The sequence below is a fragment of the Ornithorhynchus anatinus genome, chromosome 1 (genome assembly GCF_004115215.2).
Source record: "Ornithorhynchus anatinus isolate Pmale09 chromosome 1, mOrnAna1.pri.v4, whole genome shotgun sequence".
NCBI lineage: Eukaryota > Metazoa > Chordata > Mammalia > Monotremata > Ornithorhynchidae > Ornithorhynchus > Ornithorhynchus anatinus.
Window position 1 is genome coordinate 133,226,018 of NC_041728.1, and position 25,821 is coordinate 133,251,838.

The 25,821-nt window shown below is 46.2% G+C and overlaps 1 protein-coding gene across 5 annotated transcripts in view; it reads left to right on the forward strand.

Moving 5' to 3' along the window:
- Positions 1–25,821, forward strand: part of VPS8 (VPS8 subunit of CORVET complex) — a 291,073-nt gene that overhangs the window by 140,855 nt on the left and 124,397 nt on the right. For all 5 annotated transcript variants that reach the window (XM_029065907.1, XM_029065914.1, XM_039912997.1 and 2 more), the window contains 6 exons: positions 5,434–5,505; positions 11,669–11,788; positions 16,449–16,505; positions 21,288–21,370; positions 23,675–23,759; positions 24,700–24,798. In XM_029065907.1, coding sequence (XP_028921740.1) covers positions 5,434–5,505; positions 11,669–11,788; positions 16,449–16,505; positions 21,288–21,370; positions 23,675–23,759; positions 24,700–24,798 — 516 coding nt within the window. The remainder of the gene's footprint in view (positions 1–5,433; positions 5,506–11,668; positions 11,789–16,448; positions 16,506–21,287; positions 21,371–23,674; positions 23,760–24,699; positions 24,799–25,821) is intronic.

Sequence of the window (25,821 nt, forward strand, 5' to 3'; positions counted from 1 at the left end):
CCTGGCAAAAGTTAAATACTGTATAGACTTCTCAATCAATCAATCAATCAATAATTATATAATAATGATATTTGTTAAGTGCTTACTATATGTTCTAAGCACTGGGGTACATAAAAGGTAGTCAGGTTGTCCCACTTGGGACTCACAGCCTTAATCCCCTTTTTACAGATGAGGTAACTGAGGCCCAGAGAAATGAAGTGACTTGCCCCAAGTCACGCAGCTGATAAGTGGCGGAGCTGGGATTAGAACCCGTGACCTATGACTCCCAAGCCCATGCTCTTTCCACTAAGGCGAGCTGCTTTGAACCCTTACTGTGTGCAGAGCGTGGCACTAAATGTTTGGGAGAGATCAGTATAACAGAATCGGATGCATTTTCTGCCCCCAGCAAGCTTACAGTTTAGAGGGGAGACAGACATTAATATAAATAAATTACAGATAGGTACATAAGTGCTGTCAGGGAGGGGGAGGGGGAATAAAGGGAGCAAATCAGGGAGATGCAGAAGGGAATGGGAGAAGAGGGAAGGAGGGTTTAGTCAGGGAAGGCCTCTTGGAGGGGATGTGCCTTCAGTAAAGCTTCAAAAATGGGGAGGGTAATTATCTGTCGGATATGAAGAGGGAAGGCATTCAGGTCCAGAGGCAGTACGTGGGTGAGAGATCAGTGGCGAGATAGGTGAGATCGAGGTCAGCAAGGAGGCCGATACGGTAATCAAAAAGGGAGAGAATAATTGCTTGGATTAACATGATAGCAGTTTGGATGGAGAGGAAAAAGTGGATTTTAGCAATGTTGTGAAGATTGAGCCAACAGGATTTAATGATAGATTGAATATGTGGGAGCGGCATGGCTTAGTGGAAAGAGCCTGAGCTTGAGAGTCACAGGCCATAGGTTCCCAGCTCCGCCACTTTATCAGCTGGATGACTTTGGGCAAGTCACTTAACTTCTCTGTGCCTCAGTTACCTTATCTGTAAAATGGGGATTAAGACTGTGAGCCCCCTGTGGGACAACCTGATTACCTTGTATCTACCCCATCGCTTGGCACACAGTAAGCGCTTAACAGATACCATCATCATCATCATATGTGGATTGAATGACAGAGCTGAGTCAAGGATAATGCCGAGGTTATGGGCTTGTGAGACAGGAAGGATGGTGGTGCTGTTAACAATGATGGGAAAGTCGGGGGTGGAGAGGGTTTGGGTGGGAAGATAAGGAGTTCTGTTTTGGACATGTGTTAAGTGTGAGGTGACGGCAGGACATCCAAGTAGAGGTGTCTTGAAGGCAGGAGGAATTACGAGACTGCAGAGAGGGAGAGAGATCTGGGCAGGAGATGTAGATTTGGCAGTTGAAGCCATGGGAATGAATGAGTTCTCAAGATGTAGATGGAAAAGAGAAGGGGACCCAGAACTGAACCTTGAGGGACCCCCACAGTTAGAGGGTGGAGGCAGAGGAGGAGCCCACGAAAGAACCTGAGAAGGAGCAGCCAAAGAGATAGGAGGAGAACCAGGAGGGGACAGCGTCAGCGAAGCCGAGGCATCAGGACGGCTATAATCGGCTACGTTTGCTGGCTCTAAATGAGGGGAATGGGAGGGCTAGCTCGTAGAACCTCCACAGCCCCCCGGGCCAAATTCCTGGTTTACCACAGATTGATTCTCGGCCATGTGTTTGTTTGTTCTTCCACCGCCACCTGGGTCTTTACCGCCGCGCAGAGATTTTTGCACATTATTCCTTTCGCTAAAAATATTTTATAATTAGAAAAAGTACGGCAAATTGCTCGTTCTAGTAATGACATGTTATTTTGGTGGAGGTTAACTACTACCAAAGTATGTCATTATATATATCTCAGCAGTCATGCTTTAGTATATTACCTCTTCATTACGATGACTGAAATAAGCTTTTGGTGTCCGTACAAAGCCGGGAATACTGCTGCCAAAAAGAAGAATGGATAAAAAAAACCTCACCCCTTTGTGTAACTGTTTTCTGTCAGTTGTCTAAATTCCCCAGTATTAGTTGTTAGCGCAGGAAGAATTTGTGTGCAGGTTGGATGCACATTCTATAACTCGTACTTGAAGTTAGAAAGTGACCTGTTTGAGCTGGAGCTTGGGATTTCTGTTGTCTTAAATGGAAAGGGCAGAATATTGCGGGATCCTGGAGTGAGAAGAAACCACAAAGATAAAAATAATTATGGTATTTAAGTGCCTACTATGTGCCAAGCACTGTATTAAGCGCTGGGTTAGATACAGGCAAGTCGGGTTAGACACAGTCCCTGTCCACCATGGGGCTCCCGATCCCCATTTTACAGATGAGGGACTGAGGTCCAGAGAAGTGAAGTGACTTGCCCACGGTCCCACAGCAGACAAGTGCCGGAGCCAGAATTAGAACCCATGACTTTCTGACTCCCAGGCCCGTGCTCTATCCACTACGCCATGCTGCTTTACAGCACCCTTTTAGGTAGTTTACAGCACCTGCCCTGTTGGCGTTCTCCATCCTTTCCCCCGAGAACCCCACCGGTGGGACCGCCGGAGCCCCAGGACGGAGTTTACGCAGGTGAAGAGAATTTCATTAGCGACCAAACTGATCACATTAGGAGACACGGACGTTTGACACAGAATCTTGTCTCGCCTGATGCCGTCGAGACGCCTCTGACCCATAGCGACTCCGTAGACACATCTCTCCCAGAACGCCCCGCCTCCGTCTGCAGTCGTTCTCGTAGTGGATCCGTAGAATTTTCTTGGTAAAAATACGGAAGCGGTTTACCATCGCCTTCTTCCGCGCGCTAAACTGGAGTCTCTGCCCTTGACTCTCTCCCATGCCACTGCCGCACAGCACGGGTGAGTTTTGACTTGTAGGAGATGGCCTTCCCTTCGCTAGCCACTGCCCGAGCTAAGAATGGAATGGGTAGGTCTCTGCTTTTATTTATTCATTCATTCATTGTCACAGTTATTGAGCTTACTGGGTGCAGAGCGCTGTACTAAGCGCTTGGAAAGTACAATTCAGCAACAAAGAGAGACAATCCCTACCCAGCAATGGGCTCACAGTCTAGAAAGGGGGAGAAAGACAACAAAACCAACATGAATCCGCTTGACTCTCCCTCTTATTGCCGAGACTGATAGAGGAGAAGCAGCGTGGCTCAGCGGAAAGAGCCCGGGCTTAGGAGTCAGAGGTCATGGGTTCTAATCTCGGCTCCGCCACTTGTCAGCTGTGTGACTGTGGGCGAGTCACTTCTCTGGGCCTCAGTTCCCTCATCTGTAAAATGGGGATTTACTGTGAGCCTCACGTGGGACAACCTGATGACCCTGTATCTACCCCAGCGCTTAGAACAGTGCTCTGCACATAGTAAGCGCTTAACGAATACCAACATTATTATTATTACTGAAAACTCTCCATGAGCTATTCTGAGAGGGTGCAAAGCAGCTACCTCGAGCGTAACGTCTGTCTCCCCCATCTTGACTGTAAAACCGTTGCAGGCGGGGAGCGTGTCTACCAACTCTGTTGTATCATACTCTCTCCCAAGTGCTTTGCACAGGGCTCTGCATACGGTAAGCGCTCAAGAAATACCGATGATGGTATGAGAGGTTGCTTTCAACCTCCATCGGGAAAATATGCGCTTCAGGGATTAACTTTAGAGATATGGGTCAGGTACCATCTGATAATAATAATAATAATGTTGGTATCTGTTAAGCGCTTACTATGTGCAGAGCACTGTTCAAAGCGCTGGGGGAGATACAGGGGAATCAGGTCGTCCCACGTGGGGCTCACGGTCTTCATCCCCATTTTCCAGATGAGGGAACTGAGGCCCAGAGAAGTGAAGTGACTTGCCCACAGTCACACAGCTGACAAGTGGCGGAGCCGGGATTCGAACCCATGACCACCTGACCATCTGATGCGTTGTGGAGTACGACTGACTGAAGAACCTGATCTAGCCCTTCCTCCTGCTTTCAAGCGGGGCTTCTCGAAACTGCGCCTGTGGTTTGAAGTCCAGTCAGTCGTATTTGAATGCTTCCTGTGTGCAGAGCAGTGTACGAAGCGCTTGGGAGGGAACGATATAATTGTATAGCAGACACATTCCCTGCTCACAAAGAGCTTATAGTATTGAAGACTGTAGAGAAGTTATCACCAGAGATGTTATCCCAACTCGTTCCAGGGTTCTTTCGAAAGAGAAGCAGCGGGGCCTAATGGATAGAGCACGGGCCTGGGAGTCAGATGGACCTGGGTTTTAATCCCGCCTCCGCCACTTGTCTGCCGATTGACCCTGGGCAAGTCGCTTCACTTCTCTATGCCTGCTACCTCATCAGGAAAATGGAGATTGACTGTGGGACATGGATTGTGGCCAACCTAATTTGCTCTAATGTACCCCAGTGGTTAATATGTCTGACACATAGTAAGCACTTCACAAGTACCACAAAAAAAGGCTTTCCATCTTCTCCTTTCAGATAATAATCAGTTTAGTCCCCCCGGGAATCAACTAAGCACTCCAACATCAAAATTCCAAGTAAAGGCTCATGCCCTCGTTTGCTCTTGCGAAGTAAAACCTGTCTGTGGTGTAACACGGGGTCATTTTAGCTCCACCATCTACCCACTTGCTAGTCCTGGGCGCATCGATATTTGAGAAGAGGCGGGTATTAGCTTAATTACTTTAGCACTCATAATCCAAGGCTGATTGAGGTCATCCTACAGTTCTCTCGCTTAACTCAGCCTTAGTAGCTTCGGTTGCTGGGTTAGTTTCCCAGTGGGCTGACGATCATTGTAAAAGGGCTTTAAGATTTGTTGCAAGCAAAATCACCCAATTCTCCAGAAACGAGACTTCATTCATTCATCCAGTAGTATTTATTGAGCGCTTACTATGTGCAGAGCACTGGACTAAGCGCTTGGAATGGACATATCGGTAACAGATAGAGACAGTCCCTGCCCTTTGACGGGCTCACGGTCTAATCGGGGGAGATAGACAAGAACAATAGCAATAAATAGAATCGAGACTTCTGTTCCTACAGAAGCCAGCGTTAATGTTTTTCTGTTCACTCCATGTTTGTTGCTGTGTGTACAGTCATTTCTTCTGTCTCTCTTTCACTCTGAGTCTGTTGAGACATTTGTTGTCAAGCGACTGTTCCCTAATTCTGCCATCATGTTTTGGCCAAAATGCCAAATAAAAATTGAGAGTTAGTCATTAAAGACATCCGCAAAGAAAAGGCTCTTAAAGAGATAATCGTCTTATCTCGCTAGACTGTCGGCTCCTAGAGGGCAGGGTTGGTGTCCTCCAAATCTGTTGTGTTATACTCTTCCAAGTGTTCAGTGCAGTGCTCTGCGCAGTATGCATTCAATAAGTACGGTAGATCGATCCATGAATTTATCTGCCTTTTATTTGTGGCTTTTCAGTATAATAATTCTGCGTTCTTCCTAAATCTGAAAAGAAAACCAAAAAAACCATGTCTTTCCTGTTTTAGACTTTTGAAGATTTTAAAAATGATAAGCAAGCAGTGGAGTATCAGCAACGAATTGTGGATATCTTGCTGAAGGTAAGTACGTGTTGGGAGTGCTATTTCCTGAAACTATAATCAGAGAATCTCTTCCTAATAAGTTTTAAAGTAAGAATGCCCAGAGGACAAAATAGAGGATTAGGGATTCCTTTTTACTGATTTCTTTGATTAAAGAAAAACCATATCATCAGAGACCTATCAGAGACCATATCATCAGAGACCATAGAGAAGCAGCGTGGCTCAGTGGAAAGAGCACAGGCTCTGGAGTCAGGGCTCATGAGTTCAAATCCCAGCTCTGCCACTTGTCGGCTGTGTGACTGTGGGCAAGTCACTTAACTTCTCTGTGCCTCAGTTCCCTCATCTGTAAAATGGGGATTAAGACTGTGAGCCCCACGGGGGACAACCTGATTCCCCTTTGTCTACCCCAGCGCTTAGAACAGTGCTCGGCACATAGTAAGCGCTTAACAAATACCAACATTATTAGACCTCAGTTATAGGCTTCGCTATAGATTTCTGTTTATAGAGGAGCAGCGAGGCCTAGTGGAAAGAACACGGGATTCTGAGGACCTTGGACAAGTCATTTAACTTTTCTGTGCCTCCTCCTATTTATATTTTTATATTAAGTATTAATGTCTGTCTCTCCCATTCTAGAATGTAAGCTCTCCAAGGGCAGGGGATGTGTCTGCTAATTCTATTGTATTGTACTCTCCCAGGCACTTAGTACAGTGTCCTGCAAATAATAAGCACTCACATATGATTAATACTTAGACTGTGGGCCTTGTGTGGGACAGGGACTGTGTCCAACCTGATTAACTTGTTATATTGTTCTCTTCCAAGCGCTTAGTACAGTGCTTTGCATGCAGTAAGCACTCAATAAATGCTATTGAATGATTAACTTGTATGTTCCCCAGTGCTTAGAAGAATGGTTGACATAGAGAAGCAGCGTGGCTTAGTGGAAAGGGCCCGGGCTTGGAAGTCAGGGGTCGTGGGTTCTAATTCCGACTCCGCCACTTGTCTGCTGTGTGACCTTGGGCAAGTCACTTCACTTCTCTGGGCCTGAGTCACCTCATCTGTAAAAATGGGAATTAAAAAATGAGCCCCACGTGGGACAATCTGATTACCCTGTATCTCCCCCAGCGCTTAGAACAGTGCCCTACACATAGTAAGCGCTTAACAAATACCATAATTATAGTAAACACTTGACAAAAATAAAAATAATAATAATGATGATGATGATAGTGATAGAACCACCTTCTAACCCAGACCTACATTCCAGGTGCTATCACCATAATCGAAATACTGATTACTAAATAATATTAAATTAGCAGTACATATTATCAATTGAGGTTAATTAAATTAATGATCAATATTATTAATATGAAATTAATCATATGTCTGTCTCTCCTTTCCCCCCACCCTTAGACTGTAAACCCATCAGGGAGAGATGGTCTCTCTCTATCGCTGTATTGTACTTTCCAACTGCTTAGTACAGTGCTCTGCCCACAGTAAGCGCTCAATAAATAAAATTGACTGAATGAATGAATTCTAACAGTGACATTATAATCTCAGTTCTCCATGGCATCCAGGTGACATGAGACAACCTGATTAGGAAGGAAATGACACAACCGGCAAGTATCCCAAACACGATCTGGACTGATTTAGGCAGAAAGTGAATTTACTATCTGGGCCGTGGCTGCGGTGAGAGAGAGAGAATTTTCTTTTCTTTCTCCTTAAGCTCTACACCGCTTCACTCGTGGCCCTATTTCTGAACCACCGCTCGACCCACTCGGCCTTAGTGGGGATGATTTCTCTCTCTTGAGGAGTTTTCAGCTGATTTTCTGGAAAAGACAGACATATTCTAGCCTGGATCGGCCCCGCTCAGGAAACAGCTGCTTTGCGGGGGGCAAGAAACCGCACAGGCTCCGAAGGATCCGGTCAGGTGTGAAAGAATCATACGAGCTGGGATGAACAGCTGGGGTGAGGAACCTGTGAGGCGGAGGAGTGTGGTGGACTTTCAAGTAAAGACAACTCCCTTAATGCAATGTAAAGTCTCAGACGTCAGAAAAGGTTAGCGCCCGCCCGACTTTCCCTCAGCTTTTTCTCTAGTACCAGTTAGTAGAGAACGAAACGAGAGACCCAAACGTCAGCCATCATCTTCGTTAATCTTAAAATAATGGGAGCGCATTCATTCATTTAATCTTATTTACCGAGCGCTTACTGTGTGCAGAGCACTGTACTGATCCTGGTGGCTTGTGTTCCCTATTAATCTTCCCTATTGTCCCACCTGCCATTCTTCACCCTGCTCCCCTGCCCTCCGGCATCAACCCTTCAGCAGCCCCGTCTCCCCATTCCGTCTGCCCAGTTCAGCACTGCGGGACTTGAAATGTATTATTCATTCGTTGTCATATTCAGTGAGCGCTTCCTGCGTGCAGAGCACTGTACTGAGCGCTTGGGAAAGTACAATAGAGCGATAAAGAGAGACAGTCCCTGCTCACAAGCTCACAGTCTAGAAGGATGGGGAGAGAGACATCAGTTCAAGTCAACAGGCATCAATATAAGTAAATAAAAGGACAGATTTGTATGTCAGTGCTGTGCAGCGGGCAAGGGGGGAAGAACAAAGGGAGCGAGGCAGGGAGACATAGAAGGGAGTGGGAGATGAGGAAAAATGGGGCTTAGTCTGGGAAGGCCTTTTGGAGGAGCTGCACCTCCCACGGGCTTTGAAGACGGGGAGAGTGGGTGGTGGAAAATTATGGAACGCTTCACGTACTGCTAAGGTCTCGGCTTTGAAGTCACACAAAAACCAAGAAAGTTTTGGATCTGTCGGCTAAGGATGTTGAGCTCGTGTAGCGTGGCACACTTGCCTGGTTGCCTCCGCTGACCGAAAGTAAGCAGAATGAATCCATTTTGTAACAAGGCCGATGGAGAATTGTATCGGAAAATAGTATTGCTAACAGTTGAAGATCTCCGCTTTGTCCTGTGAAACTTTTTTTTTATTGCTTTTGTCAAGCGCTTACTATGTTAATAATGTTGGTATTTGTTAAGCGCTTACTATGTGCAGAGCACTGTTCTAAGCGCTGGGGTAGATACAGGGTAATCAGGTTGTCCCACTTGGGGCTCACAGTTAATCCCCATTTGAAAGATGAGGTAACTGAGGCACAGAGAAGTTAAATGACTTGCCCATAATCACACAGCTGACAAGGGGCAGAGCCGGGATTCGAACCCTTGACCTCTGACTCCCAAGCCCGGGCTCTTGACACTGAGCCACGCTGTACCAGTCATTGTATTAAACATTGGAGTAGGTACAAGCTAATCAGGTTGGACACAGTCCCTGTCCCCCATGGGGCTCACAGATTCAAAACCCATTTTACAGAGGAGGTAAATGATTCACAGCGAAATGACTTCCCCACGGTCACGCATCAGACAAGTGGAGGATCCGAGTTTAGAACCCAGATCCTTCTGACTCCCGGGCCCGGGCTCTATCCGCTAGGCTACGCTGCTTCTGTATGGCTCGTCTACCCTCACTGTATGCCTCTGTTGTGATTTTTTTTTCCTCCCCCTCCGAAGTTCTGTGCAGGAGGAGCTTGACCGGCTTGGGCGCAACTGAGTGAACAAATCATCTTTTTGTAAAGGAAGGCGGTGAATCTGATCAATGCAGTGACTCCGTTTCAATTCTCTCCTCCCCTCTCCCTGGGGCGTATCAAGTGCCGTTTGCTCGGGTTGATTCCGGGCCAGTGTCGGCGGCGGGACTTGAAGGATGAAATGGAGAGCAGGCTCGTTTAGTTTTCCATCCGTCCCCAGGTTGGAGGGGGATAGCCGACACGCGGGCGGGGGACGGGACGGGAACTTCTGGTCTAATTAAACCACCGTGACAAGTGGGATAAATAGACGGAATAAGTGGAATGAATTCAGTTTAGGAATGGATGTATAGAGGCTTAGCAAAGGGGACCCAGCCGACAGGGAACTGACCCGTACGTGCAGGGGTGTGGGTCGGGAGGGGCATCCGACAATTAGCCCGTCTCTCGCTGACAGTCTGGGCCTAAGGGAGACCCAAGATCCATCTGGATCCCATATCTGGTCCTGGGATGGCTCCGCGGAGCTTTCCCTTAAACAGCATTCAGGGATTTCCTGAAAAACGGAATACCTGATTGTTTTCCTCCTTTTTTTATTCAAGGTACGCGTGGCATGGTGAATAGAGCCTGGGCCTGGGAATCGGAAGGACCTGGGTCCGAATGCCGGCCCGCCACCTGTCTGCTGTGTGACCTTGGGCGAGTCACTTGACTTCTCTGGGCCTCAGTTACCTCATTTGTAAAATGGGGATTAAGACTGTGAGCCCCATGTGGGACAGGGACTGTGTCCAACCTGATTACCTTGTGTCTACCCCGGGGCTTAGAGCAGTGCTTGACACATAGTAAGCGTTTAACAAAAACCATCATCATCATCATTATTATGTTCTTATCATTTTTCTTTCAAAGCCTTCAAAGCACATCTCCTCCAAGAGGCCTTCCCCGACTAAGCCCTCCTTTTTAAATATTTTTTTTAAGTGCTTACCATGAGCCAGGCACTGTTCTAAGCGATACTGGTAGATACACGGTAGTTCGGGTGGACACGATCCCTGTCCCACATGGGGCTCACATTCTTAATCCCCATTTTGCAGTTGCGGGAGCTGAGTCACAGAGAAGAGAAGTGACTTGCCCAAGGTCACACAGCAGACAAGTGGCAGAGCTGGGATTGGAACTCAGGTCCTTCTGACTCCCAGGCCCGGGCTTTAACCATTAGGCCTCACAGCGTGACTCGGTGGAAAGAGCCCGAGCTTGGGAGTCAGAGGTCATGGATTCGAATCCCAGCTCCGCCACTGGTCAGCTGTGTGACTGTGGGCAAGTCACTTCACTTCTCTGGGCCTAAATTCCCTCATCTGTAAAATGGGGATTAACTGTGAGCCTCACGTGGGACAACTTGATTACCCTGTATCTACCTCAGCGCTTAGAACAGTGCTCCGCACATAGTAAGCGCTTAACAAGTACCAGCATTATTATTGCTGTTTCCTTTTCTCCCACTCCCTTCTGCATCACCCTTGCACTTGGATCAGTGCCCTTTATTCACCCCTCCCTGAGGCCTGCAGCACTAATGTTCATATCCATAATTTACGTATATTCATATCTGTCTCCCCTCCTAGAGTGAAGCTAGCTGTGAGCAGGGAACACATCTGCCAACTTCAATACGTTGTACTCGCCCGAGCACTTAAAACATTGTTCTGCACCTAGTAATCTCTCAATAAATACAATCGATTGATTTTCTCACGGAGAAACGCAGATGAGGACGCGCATCAGTTCAGCGAACGCCGCCCTTAAATTCAGTAATCCTCAATAATTTAAACACGATGACCTTTTCTCCGTTTGGTCCAAGGATAGCCAAGGAGGAAGCGGGTTAGAAATGCGGCAGGAGATGTGTAAGTTCGTCAAGGAAAAACCTGCAAGGTTTTTAGATCCTGGAATGGTTTACCAAGGGAGATTATTGAATCTGCTTCCCTGGAGTACTTTGAATTGGATAGACATTCATCTCTCTGGCAAGATTTAGGTGTAGACTGGCTGGAGTCAGAGGGAGAGGCTAGAATATGTCATTGTGAAGTCCCTGCCAGCCCCGATGATTCAATGGCTCCATAATTGGGTACGTTCGTAAAGACCCCATTATCGAAACCATCTGTTCGAGTAACTGCATTTGGACAGAGATTGCTCCCTCCCTTCAGCTGTCCCTTCCAAATAATGGCGCCGTAATCTGGCTCATTTCATTTCAGGAATCCCTTCACCAAGGGCACCGCGGTTTCATTCCTCAGCCCCAGAAACAATTACGAACTCCGCTCTTTCTGGCCGCCTCGAATAAACGCCGATAAACCGGTCTCTGCCTGGTCTGGAGGTCCTAGTTCACAGCCCCCCCCCCCCCCTTCCTCCGTCGGTGCAGAAAGCTTTATCTCTCTCCAGTAATTTCCTCTCCCTCCTTGATGTACCTTGAAACGTCCGAAAGAGCTCACCAAAGCCCTGCCGCTTCAATTTTCCAGGGGTTACGCCGTTTCTCCAAATGCTGGTCCGTTCCGTTCGCCGCACAGTTCGTAAAACCTTAAGGCCACGAGGCACCCTCACTTCTGGTTTTACAGTCTGCAATCAAACGTGTGGCATATTGAATACATATGGTTTCTTTCTCGCATCAGGTTATGGTGGAGAACTCCGACTTTACCCCTTCGCAAGTTGGATGCCTTTTTACTTTCCTCGCCCGGCAGCTTGCGAAGCCAGACAACACACTGTTTGTGAACAGGACCCTTTTTGATCAGGTGAGTCACTCCACGGGTAGGACACATAGTGATTTATTTTTTCCCCTTGTTAGGGCAGAGAGCAGAGGCCGGTACTTGGTTCACATGGAACAATATGATGAGTCGGTTTCCTCAGGATCGGGTCTTTCCACACTATCGATCTGGATCCGTCGATTGGATTTTTTTTTTTAAGGGTATTTAAGCGCTTATTATCTGTCAAGCACTGTACTGAACACTGGGGTAGAGACAGGTTAAGTTGGACACAGTCCGTATCCCACATGGGGTTCACAGTCTTAATCCCCATTTTACAGATGAGATAACTGAGGCACAGAGACGTGAAGTGACATGCCCACCGCCACATTGCTGGCAAGTGGCAGAGTTGGGATTAAAATTTAGTTCGTTTTGATTTCGGGGCCTGTGCGCTATCCTCTAGGTCACACTGCTTCTCTAGAATTTTAAGGCCTCACCCTGTAAGAGCTTGTCTCCGTTCGTTTATGCGATTGAAGGAGAGGGGAGGTTTTATTGTGTTAATTTTGTAGACCTTTTCCTTACCGCTTTCTCTCTGTCTCTTTCTAGCATTTTCCTCTCCTCCACTCTCCTTTAGTTATTCTCTTTCCTTTTACTCTTTGTCATTTTTTCACTCTCCTCTGGGGAAGAGTGGCTTTTTTTAAAAAAAAAAATCAGAAAATCCGAACCGTGGGAAAGAAAAACATGAAATTTAATAGAGACTTAGTAAATTTTCTGAGGGAAAGTTTTCCTATTAATTCTCAGATAGTGGAATTATTCTCTCCCCTCTCCAGAGGGGAAAATATTTCCTTTCATTAAGAAAGAGCAAGAGAGATTAATTCTTTCCCTCTCTGGGAATGTGTTGGTTTTCTGTGTGTTTGTTCCTTTAATGAAAGTATTTGTCTTTTATGTTAGATCAGCCAACTGGCTTTTTACCCTGGAGAGTGTTCAAACAGAACAACAACAATAACCCGGCCTAAAGGAATCTTTCTCTTTGGGCTGGGAAATTCAACTCTGAACATTTATAATAGCAATTTCCACCTCGATTCCTGAATTTTGTTCATCAGAACCTAAAGAGCACCTCACAGGATATGTGGCTGAGAGAACTATTTCCCCCGTTTTCCGTCTTTCTCACTGAGATCGGTCTAGACCGGTGTCATCCTGGGGAGGGTTTGGTGCCCGCAGCAAGATTCAGTGGAGGGTTGATTTAGAGTTTCTAGCCCGCGACTCCCTGCACGTTCCTAGTGCGTCAGTGAGCCCTCTCCGACTCGGCTCGACATTTGACCGGAGTGAAGCGTTGTGACTTGGAATTGAGTGACCCATTTCTCTAGCCTACATTTCTGTTGCCCGGGGCCACAAAAGGCTATTTCCCCCCTGAAATGTCAGTGTACTTCCATAGTTTGAAGTCCTCAAGTTGGGTCAAGGCCGCATCTCTACTCCACTCGTAATCCACCTAAGACCCTTGAGCGCTGAAGCCAGTCCACTCCATTAGCAAAAGCATGTACTGGGGGCGATGGTATTCCAGTTACGAACCAAGCGAATTAGCCATGGTCTCTGTCCTTCCCTGAGCTGAGCTAGAATGTAAGGCAACACTGATGCAGGCGTGTGCGTGAAATTCATTTAGTCGGTTGAACGGACATTGTGCTGTGTCTGTTTATTGCTATATTGTACTCCTCCGAGCACTTAGTCCAGTGCTTTGCAAACGGTAAGCGCTCAATAAGTATGACTGAGTGAATGAAGTTTGCAAATATGTAAATAAATATTTACACAGAGGTCAGGGAAAGAGAGTGTAACCAGCATCACGGGATACAGAGCTGATAGAGAGACCCTTGAAGAGTTTTTAAATGTAGATGAGTCCACCGAGAACCAGGGATCTTTGGTCACTGTCACTTTTGAGTCTAGGGATTTTAACCCGGAGAGAGGCTCTCTCTCTGCTTTCGTCAAGCCCCATTTATTCATTCAGTCGTACTCATTAAGCGCGTACTACGTGCAGAGTGCTTAGGAAAGTACAATACAAAAACAATCCGTGACGATCTCGCAATAATAATTGTGGTATTTGTTAAGCGCTTATTATGTGCAGAGTGCTTAGGAAAGCATAGTACAACAATAAACAGTGACAGTCTCATAAAAATCATAATAATACTTGCGATCTTTTTAAGAGCTTTCTATGTGCCAGTCACTGTGCCACTCAGCATTGGAGTGGATACGAGCAGATTGGGTTGGACACAGTCCCTGTCCCATGTGGGGTTCGCAGTCTCAAACCCCATTTAACAGATGAGGTGACTGAGAAGTGAAGTGACTTGCCCAAGGTCGTGCAGCAGACAAGTGGCCGAGTCGGGATTAGAACCAATGACCTTCTGGCTCCCAGGCCCGTGCTCTATCCACTATGTTGTGCTGCTTCTCGAGGGGAGGAAATGTCCCAGAGAAATGGTGATTTAATCGCATCTCTCATTGTTTCCGTCTGGCTTCCTTGAGGGAAAAACACGCATTTGAGGATCCTCCAAGAAACCAGGAGGTCACCACTGCAAACCTCAGCAAAATTTGTCAACAGATTTGCAAAATTCAAATGTAAGCTTGTTGTGGGCAGGGAATCAGTCAGACATATTTATTGAGCGCTTATTGTATGTAGAGTGCAGTAAAATATTAAACAGACACATTCCCTGCCCACAGCGAGCTTATGGTCTAGAGGAGGAGGCACAAATTAATCTAAATAAATATACCAGCTCTCTTGTACTCTCCCCGGCTCTTAGTACAGTGCTCAGCACACATAAGCTCTCAGTGAATACCGTTGATTGATTGACTGTGGTCCTCCAGAAAAATTGAGGATGATCTAGCTGACAGGTGTTCTATGCTTCTTGTCTTCCCCCCACCATCCCTATCCCAGTGGCTGTTTATTCATCTTCTTACTGAGCGCCTGAGTGAAATATTGCCTGGTAGTTTATTTTTCTTCTTCAAGAAGATTGTTCCTCTGTTTGCTCTGGAGTTTAATTAGATTTTATAAAATTCCCAAAAGATCCATGTTGCGATTGCTCATTCGCTCCAGAAATGATTATTGGCCATGTAGTATAATAGTTACTCTTTCCTCCCTGCCCCTCACTATAACCCCAGCCAAATGGATTTGTTGAGATTTCAACTCTTCTCGGTTCTTCCTTCCCTGTAGAGAGTTCAGTCAATCAGTCGTGTTTATTGAGCACTTAATGTGTGCAGAGGACTGTACTAGACACTGGGAGGGTTGGCAGTTGGTAGGCACAGTCTCTGCCCCTAACGAGCTTACTGTCTAGAGGAGGAGATGAACTTTAACATATGTAAGTATATTATGGATATGTATATAAGTGCTGAGGGAGGGGTGAATGAAGGAATAAAGGAAGCAAGTCCCGGTGATGCAGAAGGGCGTGGGAGAAGAGGAGATGAGGGCTCCATCAGGGAAGGCTTCTCGGAGGAGATGTGCCTTCAATAAAGCTTTGAAGGAGGGGAGAATAATCGTCTATTGGGTATGAAGAGGGAGGGTTCTGCGGGACATGGGTGAGAGTTCTGAGGCGAGAGAGGCGAGAGTGAAATAGTAATAATAATGACGCTGGTATTTGTTAAGCGCTTACTATGTGCAGAGCACTGTTCTAAGCGCTGGGGTAGATACAGGGTAATCAGGTCGTCCCTCGTGAGGTTCACAGTCTTAATCCCCATTTTACAGATGAGGTAACTGAGGCCCAGAGAAGTGAAGTGACTTGCCCACAGTCAGCTGACAAGTGGCAGAGCAGGGATTTGAACCCAGACTCCCAAGCTCGGGCGCTTTCCACCGAGCCGCAGTGAGGAACGAAGTGTGCGGGCAGGTTTATAGTAGGAAAGCAGTGAGATAAGTAAGGGAGGAGGGGACAAGGTGATTCATTCAGTCGTACTTACCGAGCGCTTACTGTGCATAAAGCACTGTGCTAAGCGCTTGGGGGAGTGCAACACAGTAACAGGCAGACACATTCCCTACCCGCAACGAGCGCACAGTTTGGAGGGGGACCACAGAATTCTAGAAGGTGCGTCTCTTCTAATGAGCTCCTAGTTTTGAATCATCAGGGATTTGGGAAAAAACCTGGGCCATGGATACGCTATGCAGGGAAGAGCAAGATTTCTGGGCATTAGCTCCCATTTGTTAGCCACACGTGCGCACACGTACACACGCCAGATTGACTTGCTTTTATTTGTCCGTTACTGCACATTGCCCGTTTTATACACACGTCCGACATAATATTCAACAGACCTTTAACGGTCGCATCGCTTCAGAAAAGAGTTGATGGGAGTCCAACCCTGGCGGAGACCAGGAGAAGAATCCTTTGCCTGGATAATAACATCGGACAAGCCATTGTACTCGTTTCTTAGCAGAGTGCTTTAAAATCAGGCAGTGATCTCTCGGTAAGATATGTTTTCAAATCACTGATAAAGCCTGACTGCGGTGCAGATTAAAGTGTCAGCGCGAATGGGAAATGGTCCAACCCCGTCATTGCGCTCAAGGCTTTAAGTAGAGAGTCGGGCCACTTCGTCGGGAACGTGGTGTACGGGGTGGTGTCGGGGAATTAAAGTCGGTCGAAAAGGAGTTACTTGTTCTTTTTATTCTCGGAGCGTTATTTTGTGGGTGTGTGTTCCTTCATTTTAAAAGCTGATATTGAGTGAAAATATTGTCTCTGTCCAGGTCCTCGAATTTCTCTGTAGCCCTGATGATGACTCACGGCACTCTGAAAGACAGCAGGTATGAATTCCGGAATGAAAATTTACCAAGTGGGAGAAAGTCAAACCGAGTGGGAAGGGAAACTGTCTGTGCCGCCTCCTCTTAGTTGTTGGGAGGGATGATTCTTGCTGACGTTAATGCCATCCTAGATTGGGAGCTCCTTGAGAGACAGGATACGGGTCTAGTTCCCACTTTTCCAGCGCTTAGTACAATGCTCTGCACACAGTAAGTGCTTAATAAATACCATTATTACTAATGCATGATGATCAAGTGGGAACCGCGTTCAGCAAGCCAGGGGCTTAGCACTGATTTACCTTATTAATAATCACTGCGGTATTTATTAAGCTCTTAGTATGTGCCAAGCCCTTTATTAATTGCTGGGGTAATCACGCAAGATAATCAGGTCCCACGTGGGTCTCACACTCCAAACAGGAGGGAGAACAGGTCCTGACTCCCTATTTTGCAGCTGAGGGAGTTGAGACATGGAGAAGTTAAGTGACTGGCCCAGCGTCACACAGCAGTCAAGCGGCGGAAGCCGGAATTAGAACCCAGGTCATCTGATTCCCATGCCTGCAATAATAATAACACTTGTAATAATAATAATAATTGGGGTATTTGTTAAGTGCTTACTATGTGTCAGGCACTGTACTCAACTATGGGGTGGATCAAGCAAATCAGATTGGACACAGTCCCTGTCCCACGTAGGGTTCACAGTCTCAATCCCTATTTTCCAGATGAGGTAACTGAGGCCCAGAGAAGCAAAGTGACCTGCCCAAGGTCACACAGCAGACAAGTGGCAGAGCTGGGATTAGAACCCAGGTCCTTCTAACTCCCAGGCCCGTACGCTATCCACTAGGCCACTCTGCTTCGCCCTGGGAATGGAGCTCAGTGCACCCAGCTGGACTTTGTGGCAACAATAGATCACTTAATCATATTTGAGTGCGTACTGTATACAGAGCACTGTGCTAAGCACTTGAAGAAAGTACAGTGTAGCAGAATTGGTAGACACATTTCCTGTCCACCCCATCGTCTTTCAGTCAGACATCTTACAGGTGACAGATCAAGCAGGTGGAAATAATGTGCCAGACCCCAGCCCAGATAATAATAATAATAACGTTGGTATTCGTTAAGCGCTTACTATGTGCAGAGCACTGTTCTAAGCGCTGGGGTAGATACAGGGTCATCGGGTCGTCCCACGTGAGGCTCACAGTTAATCCCCATTTTACAGATGAGGGAACTGAGGCCCAGTGAAGTGACTTGCCCGCAGTCACACAGCTGCCAAGTGGCAGAGCCGGGAGTCGAACCCATGACCTCTGACTCCGAAGCCCAGGCTCTTTCCACCGAGTCACGCTGCTTCCCAGATCACAAGCCCCGGGAGGGCTGTGGATCTGATTTTCGGAATGCCTCAACTAAACTGCCGTTTGGTGAGCACAATTCAGATAACAGCGGCGTTTTTTATTGCAGTTTATTTGGGCTCAAATTTACCCAGCAGCCTCTCACCCCCTAATATGAGATGCATGGATCCCATAGTATCGAATTACAATAATAATTTGTGGTATTGGTTAGGAGCTTACTATGTGACAGGCACGATACCAAGTGCTGGGGGAGAATCCGAGCAAATCGGGTTGGACACAGTCCCTGTCCCACATCAGGCTCACGGTCTTAAACCCCATTTTACAGATGAGGTCCGTAAGTGTAGTGACTTGTTCAAGGTCACACAGCAGACAAGAGGCAGAGCCAGGGTTAGAACCCATGACCTTCTGACTCCCAAGCCTGTGCTCTATCCACAGGCCAGTCAACCTAACTGAAGTGCACAATTCTTTAGAAGCACTGAAAGGCCCAATGAGGAGAGTATTTTGTCCATCGAGAGCCATGGCTGATTATTTCAATATCTTGCTCACCATTTTATTATTCAACTGTTGAATCCCTTAAATTAAGGGGTCTTGATAATAGCAATGATAATAACGGTATTCATTAAGCGCTTACTGTGTGCCAAGCACTGTTTTAAGCGCTGGGATGGATACAAGGTAGTCAGGTTGTCCCATGTGGGGCTCACAGGTTTATTAATCTCCATTTTACAGATGAGGTAACTGAGGTACAGAGAAGTGAAATGACTTGCCCAAGGTCACACAGCAGACAGGTGGCAAAGCCGGGATTAGAACCCGTGACCTTCTGACTCCCATGCTCTACCCAGTAGGCCATGCTGCCGATCTTGGCCACTTCCCAGAAGTGTCCATTTCCTCTTCAGGATGGGTTTTTTCAGGCCGTTCTTGTGGTGGCATTTGTTAAGCGCTTCTATGTGTCAAGCACTGTTCTAAGCCTTGGAGTAGATACAAGATAATCAGGTTTGACACAGTCCCTGTCAAGAGAAGCAGCGTGGCTCAGTGGAAAGAGCACGGGCTTTGGAGTCAGAGGTCACGGGTTCAAATCCCGGCTCGGCCATTTGTCAGCTGTGTGACTTTGGGCGAGTCGCTTAACTTCTCGGTGCCTCAGTTACCTCATCTGTAAAATGGGGATTAAGACCGTGAGCCCCACGTGGGACAACCTGATTCCCTTATGTCTACCCCAGCGCTTAGAACAGTGCTCGGCACATAGTAAGCGCTTAACAAATACCAACGTGATTATCATTATTATTACCCGGGGCTCAAAATATAAGCGATCGATCAGTGAAGTAGGTGGGAAAATGGGCACTGAATCCCCACTGTACAGATGAGGTAACTGCGACGCAGAGAAGTGAAGTGACATGGCCAAGGTCACATAGCAGGTAAGTGGCAGAGCCAGGATTAGAACCCAGGTCCTCTGACACCCCGGCCGGGCTCCTTCCACTAGGCCAGGCTGCATTCTTCTTAAACTGGGGTCAGAACTGAACAAGAGTGAGCAGGTTAGTGCTGGGGTTAAAAATCCTGGGTGACGCTAATCATTCGGTGGTATTTTGTGAGCACTTAACTGTGCGCAGGACACTGAACTACGCCCTTGGGAGAGGACGATCCAACAGAGTTGACGGTAGACACGTTTCTGGCCCCCGAGGAGCTTACAGTCTCGAGGGGGACGTGGATACGTGCATGGGTGCTTGTGAGGCAGAGAGTGGGATGAACAGCCAGTGTGAGCCCGTTGAGCCCGTTGTTGTCTCTATGTGTTGCCGAATTGTACGTTCCAAACGCTTAGTACTGTGTCCTGCACACAGTAAGCGCTCAATGAGTGCGAATGAATGAATGCTTATTCTTCTTATACAGTCTAAGTATTGTACAACTACAAGGCAAGTATTGTAGCGAAGATTCTGCGGGGTAATTCTCCAAAATCAACTTGGGGTGGGCCAAGGAGTGGACCATACATTCATTCAGTCGTATTTATCGAGCACTTACTTGTGGGAGAGTACAATATAACAATAAATGGACACATTCCCTGTCCGAGCTTACAGTCTAGAGGGACGTTAAAGTGCCGCAAGTAAAGGGTGCTGTGACAGACTTCACTAGGGCACCAATCTAAGTAACAAAAATGATTTCATTGTTCGGGAAGATAGGACCTGGGAGTCAGGATGGCCTCGCACGGAGTAGAGAAGGCTATAATTGCCTTGGAAGGGGCTGCTATACAGGAGATGTAAATTAATCATCTCCAGCTCTCTTAGCAACAGAAAACGATGAAATGAGATGTATCATCATGAGGAATCCTGGTGGGAGGGGATCGACGGCCCCCTCGGTTTCCCCTTCTCCCTTTCCCTTCCCCCGCTGGTGGCGGGCAGGCAGTGTGTCTGTGATTTTGTTAGATTCTGCTCTCCCAATCACTTAATAGTATTCTGCACACAGTAAGTGCTCGATAAATGCAATCGAATGATCCAGGACGATAGGCAATCATATTTATTGAGTGCCTACCATGTACCGAGCACCGTACTGAGCACTTGAGAGAGTATAATATGAGTTGGTAGATACGTCCCCTTCCCGATAATGAGCTTACAGTCTAGAGGGGGAGACGGACATTAATCTAAATGACGAATTACAGATATGTACGTGAGCGCTGTGGGGCTGAAGGAGGGGTGAGTAAAAGGAGCAAGTGCTTGGGCGACGCAGAAGGAAGTGGGAGAAGATTTTGCTTGTTTTCCTCTGTTTTTTAAAATAATAATTGGGGTATTAAGCTCTGGGGTGGATCCAAACAAATAGGGTTGGACACAGTCCCTGTCCCACGTGGGGCTACTGTCTCAATTCCTATTTTACAGATGAGGTTACTGAAGCGGGAGTGACTTGCCCAAGGTCACACAGCAGACAAGTGGCAGAACCGAGGTCATGTAGCTGGAAGAAGGCTGGGCTTAAAACTGCTTTTCAAAACATAAAGAGATATTTTTCTAAAGTCCAAAACTAACTCAGGCCGGGGGGTTAAAAAAAAAAAAAAAAGCAGGGTAACAGAAGACAGCAAAACACGTGTCAGAATCTGCCATTTGGGCGGATGATAAAGCGGTATTTTTAACTGGATCGGAGGTCAGTCAGGTTAAATGTTGTTCTAATTGGAACTCCCACAAGCTGTGACAGTCCTTATTTGCAACCATTATGATCCTCCAAGTGTGAAATCCTTTCCTACCCTATCTCTTTTGGAAAAACGCAGATACATAACTATCAAAGGTACAATTTCAGACCTTCTATTTTGATACACGTATGGAAATGAGGCTAGAAACAAAGGCAGGAGCAGCAAGCAGAAATGCCGTTTAAAAGGGAAAATTGGAGTTTAAAGAGCCAAATTTATCTCCTCCAGAGGAAATGGAGAAAAAGGAAATATCGAAGAGAAAAGATGGTTGATCATCTTAAATCTTTTCAGGTCCTCTTAGAACTGCTGCAAGCCGGAGGCATAGTACAGTTCGAAGAGAATCGGCTTATCCGAATGGCAGAAAAGGCAGAATTGTAAGTACTTCCTTCCGGTGTTTTCCTCATCCATCTCATTTCTCTCTCTACCGACCGAAGATGAGTTGGCTCATTGCCCTCCTCCGCATTATTCCGTGGCTTCGTATTATCTCCAAATACTTAAGCTTGCACTAGGACTATTTTCATCTTTTCAAAAGAAATCTCAAAATTGTAATTAAACTATTCACAGTAAGCCCGAATCGGCGGTTCTGCCTTTGGAAACCTGGGGCAAGGTGGTAACTCTAGACTGTAAGCCCTGTGTGGGCAGGGATTGTCTCTTTATTGCTGAATCGTACTTTCCAAGGGCTTACTACAGGGCTCTGCACACAGTAAGCGCTCAGTAAATACGACCGAATGAATAAGTGAATGAATAAACTTTGGGCACCTGGTTGGAGGTGAGCAAAAGCCGACTTCTATTCTGATAACATTTAAAAATAGCCCAGCAGGTTTATATTGTTCCGGGAAGGTACTAGCGGTTTCTCGTCATCTTAAAATGGGAATATGCTTATAATGTTTATAGTAGAGCTCATTCCACAAATTTCCTAAGAAAACGCCTTGCAACCTATGGTCCCGTAGACAGAGTGTGCTGCTAAGTGTGACATCGCTGTATAGTTTGTTGTTACAATGTCCATACATATTTATTGCTCTTTTGTCCGTATTTATTGCTCTATTTATTTTATATGCTTTTATCTCTGGTACTCTTTATCTATTTTGATGGTAGTGATGCCTGTCTACTTGTTTTGTTCTGTTGCCTGTCTCCCCCTTCTAGGCTGTGAGCCCGTTGTTGGGTAGGGATTGTCTCTACCCGTTGCCGAATTGCACTTCCCAAGTGCTTAGTACAGTGCTCTGCACACAGTAAGCGCTCAATAAATACAATTGAATGAGTGAATGATAGTTTCACTTAAAAGAATAATAATGATGTTTTTGTTAAGCGCTTACTATATGCCAAGCACGGTTCTAAGCACTGAGCACTGCCATGGCCTAGTGGAAAGAGCGTGGGTCTGGGAGTCAGAAGACCTGGGCCCTAATTCCGGCTCTGCCACTTGTCAGCTGGGTGACCTTGGGCAAGTCATTTTAACCTCTCTGTGCCTCCGTTTCCTCAACTGTAAAATGGAGATTAAATCCGACTCCCTCCTACATATACCGTGAGCCTCATATGGGTCAGGGACTGCGTCCGACCTAATAAACATGTATCTACACCAGCACCTAGGACAGAACTTGACATATAGTAAGCGCTTTCCAAATGCCACGTAAAACAAAGAAATGGTCTTTAAACGTACCCCCATAGGTGTCCAGCTTAAATGCTATTTTTTTTTATGGTATAAGCACTTGTTACGCACCATTCATTCAGTCGTATTTATTGAGCGTTTACTGTGAGCAAAGCACTGTACTAGGCGTGGCGCAGTGGAAAGAGCACGGGCTTTGGAGTCAGGGCTCATGAGTTCAAATCCCAGCTCTGCCACTGTCAGCTGTGTGACTGTGGGCAAGTCACTTCACTTCTCTGTGCCTCAGTTCCCTCATCAGTAAAATGGGGATTAAGACTGGGAGCCCCACGTGGGACAACCTGATCACCCTGTATCCCCCCAGCGCTTAGAACAGTGCTTTGCACATAGTAAGCGTTTAACAAATACCAACATTATTATTATTATTACCCTATAGCAACAAACAGACACATTCCTGCCCACCACAAGCTCACAATAATAATAATAGTGTTGGCATTTGTTAAGCGCTTACTATGTGCAGAGCACTGTTCTAAGCCCTGGGATCTAGAATAACAATAATAATAATAATAGAATCTAGATCACAGTCTAGAAACCCTATTAATTCTAGAACTCTATTAACTCTGGAAACACCAGACACTCTATTAAGCGTTGGGATAGACAAAAGACAATCAGATTGGACACAGTCCATGTCCCACAAGGGGCCCACCATCTTAATCCCCATTTTACAGATGAGATAACTGAAGCCCAAGGTCCCGCATCCGGCAATCGTTGGAGCAGGGATTAGAACCCAGGCCCTTTGACTCCCAGGCCCGTGCTCCGTCCACTGGGCCACAGTGCTTCTCTATTTGTGCCTCTTTGGTTCGCTTCCGTGTTTAGTTTCGAACACCGTCTGAAAGCTTTTTCTCCGAGCTACCGGAGAGGCCGTTAACTTCACTGTAGTTCTGCTCCTTCGTGAATGAGCAAATTAACTCTACATTTACCTTGTTGCTGTCCCAAGCTTCACACCTCAACACGCCCCGTAAGGCGGTGTGTCCCTAGCCTCTTGCCCGTTTCAATCCTTGGAAATTTTTGTGCATTTCAGCTATCAAATTTGTGAATTCATCTACGAACGGGAACACCAGTATGAAAAAATTATCAATTGCTACTTACGTGATCCACTGAGAGAGGTAAGCAGAGAGGGTTTTCTTTTCCTAACCTGGAGTATTTTATTTATTACCACCCCCCCGGTTATCAATCTTAACTGGTTCCACGAAAATAGCGTGAAGTGAGTGAGCCTCAAGAAAATATAGTTTTTCCTAGGAATTAATGTAAAAGGTATTAATGCATTCCCATCATCCAGAAAACAGTGTCTGGAATAATATGCATGTGAAAATAGTCATTAAAAGCACAATATATTACATGATCAAATAGATATGTAAATATTTTGGGGTGAGATATATTTTGGGTTTGGTTTTTTTGTGTGTATATATATATATATATATATAAATGCAGGGATTTAATTTTCAAAGCATTACCTTTCAAATCCCATTCTTCAGAAAGGTCCCTTGTGGAAACAGACCAGGGGTCAGTCATTTGCCCTGCTCAGTTAAATAGGTGTTCTTTTCTGATGCTAAAGTGTAATGGGCATTAATCGCTCTTAGTAGTCTAAACACTACTAAAGATAGTCTAAATACTACAAAGGAGAGGGAAAGTAGACGCTCAAGTCCACGTAAACTTTGCCCTGAAGTGGGAGAGCCCCGTCAGAAGTAGAGGCATGAAAAGTTAATAGCTTTTTTATGAAAGAGCCCTAAAAGAAGAACACTAGAATGGGAAGGACTTAATTCACATTTGGTCAGATTGACGTACCTACTTTGAGATATTTGGATAGGCGATGGATGAATCTAGATTTCTCCTCCAACACCAATTTTTCATGTGACCCAGCTTGGGGCGGGTCAGATTTGTTTTGGCCTAGTAAATTATTTTGCTACATGTTAACTCCTTTTTTTTAAATCACCTTCAAAGGGCCATTTGCTATTTGAAGTGTCACTATCTCGGAAAAAACCTCGAATTTTGAAGAATGGATCTTTTATGTTCCTATGTATATTCTGTTCCTTTTGTGCCTCGCAGGAAGAAGTTTTTAATTATATTCACGACATTTTGTCGATTCCTGGGTACAGCGTCGAGGAGAAACAGTCTGTGTGGCGAAAAGCTATGGACCGTATGGAGGTACAGAGTTGTCAAATCGTATGAAGTGTCCTGCCTTACATAGATCTTTCCCTAGTTCACCTTCTAAGAATGCTAAGCACTTGGTCTTGGGCTGAACTGTCTCCTAGTCAGTTTGGGGGACATCTATGACTGTCAAGTCGTTCTCCATTGTATTTCTGCCCTTTCAGTCTTGCCCCATCCTTTAGTTAGGTTCCTTTTTTTATCCAACCAATTAATCAATAGTATTTATTCGGTGCTTGCTGGGTGAAAAGTACTGGACTAAGCCCTTTGGAGAGTACAGACCTATCCCCTACCCACAACAACCTTACAGTCTAGAGGGGGCAACAGCCATTGATGATAGTAATGATTATGGTATTTGTTAAGCACTTCCTTTGTGCCGAGCACCGTTCTAAACGCTGTAGCAGATAGAGGGTAATCGGGTTTCCCACGTGGGACGTACGGTTTGAATCCCCATTTTACAGATGAGGGAACTGAGGCCCAGAGAAGTGACATGGCTCGCCCACACAGCAGGCCAGTGGCGGAGCCAGGATTAGAACCCATGTCCTCCGACTCCCAAGCCCGTGCTCTTGCCATTAAGCCATGTTGCTTCTCTCATTTATTATAGGAATAAATAAATAAATTACAGATATGTACCCAAGCGCTGTAGGTCCGGGAGGGGGAATGAATATTGCGTTGCGTTTGTCCCTGTCGACCGTTTTACTCATTTGTCTAAGTAGCGTTGGACGGTGGGAATGGAAATGCAAGCATTGACCATTCTGCCCCACTTTCATGTCATCTACAAATCTGATTCCTTCATCCGGGCACGGTCTAATCCCAGCTCTGCCACTTGCCTGCCACGTGACCCTGGGCGAGTCACTTCACTTCTCTGGGCCTCGGTTCCCTCATCTGTAAAAGGGGGATTAAGACTGTGAAGCTCATGCGGGACAGCAACCTTGTCCAACCCGATTAGCTTGGCCCTACCCCAGCCTCTTGCGGGCCGGGGACGGATTAGCTTGGATCTACCCCAGTGCTTAGTACAGTGCC